Source organism: Ricinus communis, chromosome 4 (assembly GCF_019578655.1).
Source record: "Ricinus communis isolate WT05 ecotype wild-type chromosome 4, ASM1957865v1, whole genome shotgun sequence".
NCBI lineage: Eukaryota > Viridiplantae > Streptophyta > Magnoliopsida > Malpighiales > Euphorbiaceae > Ricinus > Ricinus communis.
The window spans coordinates 23,165,899-23,173,395 of NC_063259.1; the positions used below are offsets into that span (position 1 = coordinate 23,165,899).

General features: G+C 31.3%; 1 protein-coding gene across 1 annotated transcript; it reads left to right on the plus strand.

Annotated features, from left to right (window-relative positions):
* The first annotated feature begins 282 nt into the window (after positions 1-282).
* Positions 283-6,981, plus strand: LOC8269687 (protein NRT1/ PTR FAMILY 3.1). Its single transcript, XM_048372963.1, has 5 exons — positions 283-309; positions 3,035-3,156; positions 3,248-3,465; positions 3,860-4,422; positions 5,825-6,981. The coding sequence occupies exons 1-5, from the start codon at positions 305-307 to the stop codon at positions 6,717-6,719; spliced, it is 1,803 nt and encodes a 600-aa protein (XP_048228920.1). The 5' UTR covers positions 283-304; the 3' UTR covers positions 6,720-6,981.
* Positions 6,982-7,497: the final 516 nt, after the last annotated feature.

Here is a 7,497-nt window from a genome sequence, read left to right on the forward strand (position 1 = left end):
TTAACACAGTTACATATCTAAAGTTCGAATTTAAAATTATAACTAAATTAAAAAAAACTGTTACTGTATCATCTACGTGCTCTTGGTTAATAAGACTATTTAATAAACGAATCAAGTTGAAGTTAGATAATAGTTGATTCATTAGACTTGTTAGCTAATTTATTAATATATTTTTGAATTAAATAATGAAATATAGCATTGATAATCTAATTTATAATTTTCATGTTGTTATTTCTTATGGATAGAAATATCTATTCAATTTGTTTTATTTATGAGAGGGTATGCGGGTCGTACAATACATAACATGAGGTAGTCAATCTCTTACACTCAGTATTAAAGACAAAAATTTATTTTATTTAATACAAAAGAGATAACTCAAACTTAGGATTTCTCTCACTCACAAGAGTGATCGCTCTTGTTATTTAAGCTGGACCTCAAATATATATATATTCAAACTTATCTGTTAGCATTAAATCATAAATTTTAATATATTTATTATAAATTATATATAGCTATATATTGACCATATTTATAATTTATATTTATTAAGCTTGTTTAAACTGGATTAAATTTATTTAAACTCGTGAACTATAAATTTATATGATGAATTTTGTTCAAGCTAGGTACAATAATAATGATTTAAGTTTAGACTAGCCAAAATTTGACTCAATTTGTTTTATTGAGATCGTAATAATTAGTAATATTAGAATCATTTTCAAAATTTTAAAATTTTATATTCAAATTCTAATTGGAGCCCAATCAAAAATAATTATACATTTATTTTGTAAAACAAACTCATATAATAATACTAACGATGTCAAATACTCCAATTTCTTAAAGAGTCGTTTGAATTGAAAAATTTTAGATGAAAGATTTTATAAGATTTAAGGATTTAACTTAAATCTATTATTTTACAAGTAAAAAAGTAATCTAAGTTCATGGATATGAAAAAATCCTTCATCTTCCAAAATCTTTCATTTTTTAAATTTTAATTGCTACTCAGGAGGTGGAAAAGTACAAAATTCACCATTTTAAACAATAATAGATTATTATAATTTTTTTATTTCAATAGTGTTCCTATTAAATTTATCTTATTCCAAAATCATCCTTAATTTTAAATAAAAAATCTATCGTTTTTATATTTAATTTAAATGATAAAATTTTAAAAATTTATAAAATTTAAATTCATGAATTTTGGTTAATTCCCTATGATTTGTATAGACATTTGATTATAACGACTTTATAAATCCCATCACTCCTTTCCCTTTATGGTTCTAAGCTTAATTAATTTTCAGCTTGATTTTGAAACAGCTGTCTCAAGTTCTGTTCTCCAGAGTAATGATTTTGCTTATATTTAATTGCTCTGAATAAGTTTCATCCTTTCCTCAATCATGGGAATCTTTTATCAATAGGTTCAGGATGAGGATGTGGTTGTGTTCATTGTACTAAAGTGTTTTGTTTGTCTGTTTACTAATGCTAATGCAGAAGCTGATTTCACACTTGCACCTGTTTTCATGTGTTTTCTTTTCCGATTTTATGAAGTTTTTTTTTATTATAAAATATCAAAAGTCGACACCGTTCTCTTTAGTTTGACAAATATTATCGCAATAAAATTCAATTTAGCCTCTAAACTTTATATTCATCCTCAATTTCGCACTACAGTTAGTTTAATTTTTTTATTTTTTTCGAAAAAGTGATTTGCAGGCGCTATAGAACCCAATTCCGCCACTCAGTTTCTTGCTAGAGTCAATTTGATCATATGATCAATTATGATTTAATTATGCTTATTTAATTATCTATTTGAACTTATATATTTAATTTTTATATATTTAAAATTTTAATTAGATGGTTAAGCACATAAAGAAGTTGATGGTGGTATAATTTTAGTGTTGATGTGTGGAATGACTTTAATTTCTTAGATTGTATTCCTTCTTTTATAGTAAATGATTGATGTATTTGTGAGTGTTGATGGTGATTGTGCATTTCTTTTTTAATTAATGGGTAGAGATAAGAAGTAACGATGGTGGTATTAGATTGTAAATTTTTATTATTTTATGGTGATAATGTTGGTGATTTTTAACTTAAAAAGATATTGGTGGTAGTGGTTGAAAGGTGGCGGTACGAGTTGATTTTAATAGTTTTAATGGATTTTTTGTGATAATTAAAAAAATTATACTTATTATTTTTAATTTTTAATTTAAAAATATAGTAAATTTCTAAGCTCCATCCATTTTCATTTGTATAGTTAAAACAAAGATAAATTCAACTATATATGAGGTGAGTTTTGGTACAGATTGGTTATATGTCCCACCATTTGTTGTTGTTTCACTTTTATTTGTTGTATTTCTGTAACATTTTACGTATATGTATATATAATACATGAACTATTTTCTTAGTTTCTATGATCTATGCAAGTATAGGGTAAATATTAAAAAAAATTAAATAGTTAAGATAAAAGAGAAAAGAAAAAAGTATATAAACTCATTAGCTATGTAAAGCATTTAAATAAAACTAGTTAACTACTCATATATATTTTTTAATTACAAATAAGAGAAAGGAAACTTGGGACATAATACCTATTATTATTCAAACCGGTGAGTGTCTAATAGAGTTTTTAGGAGTTCAATTCTGTAAATGAAGATCATATAGAAAAAAGTAATAATCTAAAGTAAATGAATATAATAGGGTAAGGCTTACCCTATATATAATTATGAAGAAAAATCCAATATCACCAAAACAAAAGCACTTCACATACTACCGAAACTAAAGCTGAAACTTACAAAATCTCCTTGTCCATACCTGTCACGCTTCAATTTATAGTCTTTCTATAAATATTATTATTAGTTAAAACAGTTTCAATAATAATGTGAAGAAATCTTGAAATTAATATTAAAATTAACAAGAATAACTACGTTATTATAATTGATTTGGACATAATGATGTATTCGGCAGCTTAAGCGGCCTTCTAAAAAAACGAAATAAATAAATAAAAACAACAGGGATTATTCCTGAGATAAGAACCTTACAATCACAGGTCTATAAATAGAATCGACGGAAGGCCATTAAAACATCATCAGACAATGGAGAAGATGGAGGAGAAAGGTTTTGATGCCAAAGGGCAAAAGGGTGGAATGATTACAATGCCCTTTATATTTGGTAAAATGTTTTTTTCTTTTTCCATTTTTGCATGGTTCAGTGATGATTTATACATATATATATTCACTGTTTCGATCTTTTGTTTTTGCAGCAAATGAGGCCTGTGAGAAGCTTGCAGTGGTGGGATTTAACACCAATATGATTAGCTACTTAACAACGCAGCTTCACATGCCATTAACTAAAGCAGCTAATACTCTCACCAACTTCAGTGGCACTTCAAGCTTGACTCCTCTCCTCGGTGCCTTCCTCGCCGACTCCTACGCCGGCCGCTTCTGGACCATCACTGTTGCTTCCATTATCTATCAACTCGTAATCACCCAGTTCCTCTCTCTCCCTCTCTCTCTCTCTCTCTTACTACCAAGAATGTTCTTAAGGACCATTACCTCTTTTTAGTGTTTTCAGTGTTTTAGAAAACAAGACTACTCATAATTCATAAATTAAAGTTATTGGGAACACAATTAAAAAACATTAAGAAGCTTCCCTTGAGATTATGTAAGATGACATGTTATAATTAATTAACAAATATTTTATAAAAGCAGAAATAAGATATAAAGCCTACTCATGATGATTTTAGTATAGCTCATAAATATGCATGAGAAGAATAACGTAGTAGATATGCCATTAGAATCTGAGATTCTAGTCAAGTTGGGAACCTGAAAATTTTGTTATCTTTTTCAACTTTCTTTCTTTATTTTCTACTCAGGGCATGACAAGCTTAACACTATCAGCAGTGCTTCCAAATTTAAGGCCACCGCCATGTAAATTAGGTGATGAAGTTTGCCAAGAAGCAGATGCAGGTCAACTAGCAATTCTGTACGTATCTCTTCTACTAGGAGCTTTAGGATCAGGGGGCATCCGACCCTGTGTGGTGGCATTCGGGGCGGATCAGTTCGACGAGACGGACCCAAAGCAGACAACAAAGACATGGAGGTACTTCAATTGGTATTATTTTGTGATGGGGGTGTCCATATTACTGGCTGTGACAGTGCTTGTCTATGTACAAGACAATATTGGATGGGGATGGGGCCTTGGAATACCAACCATTGCTATGTTTCTCTCAATTATTGCTTTTATTGTTGGATACCCACTTTACCGCAACTTGGATCCGGCTGGGAGTCCTTTTACCCGGTTGTTACAAGTGTGTGTAGCTGCTTTTAAGAAGAGGAAGCTGTCCGTGGTTTCGGATCCTAAGTTACTGTACCAGAATGATGAACTCGATGCTCCTATTTCTATTGGTGAAAACCTTGTCCACACCAAGCATATGAAGTAACTCTCTTTCCTCCTTTCTTGCATATATATCTATCTTTTCTTTTCTTTTCTTCTTTTTTCGTTTTTATTTTATAAAATTAAATTGCAATAGAATTCGAATTTATATTTTTAATAAAAATAAAATATATATACTATTATTAGATTATCGGCATATATCTATTAGCAGATTAAACTTATAAAAAATGCATTTATTTTTTAATCCGAATATATGAATATGCCATTATTGTTACTTTATAGCCGAATACAAAATCACTAACTAGTGTTATCTTGTCTTTATATCTAATCAAACTAGTGTCTATTATCTTCTTCATTTTAAATCAATTTTCATATATAATTTCCTCCGCCCATAATAATAATATAGCTAGAATACATATATGTTTATTAGGGTTAATCTCATCATAGTTTTTGAATATTCAATTTAATTTAATTTAATTTATTTTAATTATTCAATTTAATATTAATAAAATATTAATCACCTCCACCGCATCATCTTCCATCTCATTCAAATAGCAAAATATGTGACAGAGTAGGGATCTACTAAATTGATCAAAATTAAATAATTAAAATGAGATAAACTGAATTTCAGTAATAAAATTAACACTAAATATAAAAATTTCAAGATCATTAGTCTAATTTCCCCGGATAGTATTATAACTTTGTTCAGACTAGCTAGGTTACTTCTTTTCTCCGAGTGGATAGAGATCATAAAATCTGGCAACCGTCATGACTCTGTGGAGGGCAATCATGGTTTCCAAGTAGGAGACTGATGAGATAATCATTTGGCAGTGTACATAGTACTGAGGTTTAATCTCTTCAGCTAAACAACAAAAGCCAGCGCATGCCCAGCTCACCTATGTCCTAACTACAACTGATCATAATGAGCGTCTAGCCAGATCCGGGCCGGTTTTGTCTTCCAAAACTCAATTCTTTTAAGCCATTACTATGATCAGTTAGGTCCAAGCCGAACTGGGCCGATTCCTGTCTCAACAAAGACCTCTTTTTCTTTTAATTATCCAAGAAATTAAAATGTTAACCTCATCAGACAAATATCCATTGATTAGCTCTATGTAGTTGGGTTAATACACGACCGCAGATGACTTGATGTTGTGTGTCCTGAATTATTGTAGGGATATGAAGGAGTGGCTTTCAACTATTTACTGATGTTCTTGTAAAATTTAACAGGTGTATAGAGTGGCTTATTTGGTTTGTTAAACTTTATGTTTTTAGGTCTATCAATGGATATCGATGTGCTTTAATTTAATCAGAAAAATCTTCGATGCTTGCAAAAATTCTGGTCGATCTACAATTTGGTTTTTACGGTTGAGATTCCCGGTGAATGAACCCAAAAATACAAAATATGAGTTCGTTTTTTGCTAATGCATTACCAAAAATGTTGCAGGTTTCTTGACAAGGCTGCGATTGTAACAGAAGAAGACAATCTGAAACAAGGCCAGATACCAAATCTGTGGAGACTAAATACTGTACACAGAGTAGAAGAACTGAAATCTGTAATCAGAATGGGACCTATATGGGCGGCAGGAATTCTCTTAATCACAGCCTATGCCCAACAAAGCACATTTTCTCTTCAACAAGCCAAGTCCATGAACAGACATCTCTCAAAATCCTTTCAAATACCTGCTGGTTCAATGTCTGTCTTCACCATGACCTCCATGCTCACAACAATAGCTATATACGATCGTCTCCTTGTTCCTTTTGTTCGTAGATTTACAGGGCTCGATCGCGGCATTAGCTTCTTGCATAGGATGGGAGTTGGCTTTGTCATATCGATCTTAGCTACTCTAGTTGCAGGATTTGTAGAAATTAAGCGAAAACAAGTAGCTGCAGAAAATGGGTTGCTAAATTCTCATCATCCAATTCCTATCTCAGTTTTCTGGCTTGCGCCACAGTATTGTCTTCATGGGATAGCAGAAGCATTCATGTCAATTGGGCATTTGGAATTCTTCTATGATCAAGCTCCTGAAAGCATGAGAAGCTCAGCTATGGCACTATTTTGGACTGCGATTTCTGTTGGGAATTACATGAGCACACTGCTGGTTACTTTAGTCCACAAGTTCAGTGCTGGCCCTGACGGATCAAACTGGCTTCCTGATGATAACTTGAATAAAGGGAAACTGGAGTACTTTTACTGGTTGATCACTTTGATGCAAGCTGTTAATCTTGTTTACTACTTGGTTTGTGCAAAGATGTACACATTCAAGCCTATTCAGATCCATAGTAAAGGAAATAGTGAACCTGAAGATGATGGTGTAGAGCTTACTGCAAACAAGGTTTAGCTATAGCCAGTTGCCGTCTAGGTTTACATAGTTTAGTCGGCTTGTCAGTTGGGGTTCTTCCCAGCCCAGGTGAGGAAGCTTAATTAGCTTGTAGCTATAGACACACAGAGAAAAGCTGATATTCTAAATAAATCAAATACTGGGTATGTATAATGATGTAGAATCAAAGCCCCTTCTTCTGTAAAATATCTTACCTCTAACAGATGAAGTATTATTCCAACTAAAGAGAAAATCTTGACAAAAATTAAAGTAATTATTCCTATCTGCTTATGTTATTTTGTCTCTTTTATATAGCATGTGAACGTCCTGTCCAGTGGTCGGCCAGTTGGAGTGGAAATATAGAGATATAAAACCCAAAAGGAAGAGACTATAATTTATGTTTTCTTTTAAATTCTCTGAAGATATTAACATATATATTCTGTTAATTTGTGGCCTAAATTTGGTAGTCAAAAGCAGAAGAAGCATCATAGACGAGAAAATGAATACTGCCTTTTCTAGAGAAAAAAAGAAAAGGAAAAAGCATGAGCCAGTAGCCACAAACTGATATACCACAAGCTCCTTCCATGATTCTTCATGACCCATTCGTGCAAGTAACCTTCTTTCTGTTTGAATCAATATATATACAGAGAAAGAGGCGTACTATATATATATATATATATATATATAAAAGAGACTTTCTTTGGATAGTTGAACACGTAAATTTCATAGTCAAATTCAATAAAAATGAATTGCATTGTATTGATGAATAATGTCATATTATCTAGAGTGATTACTTTTG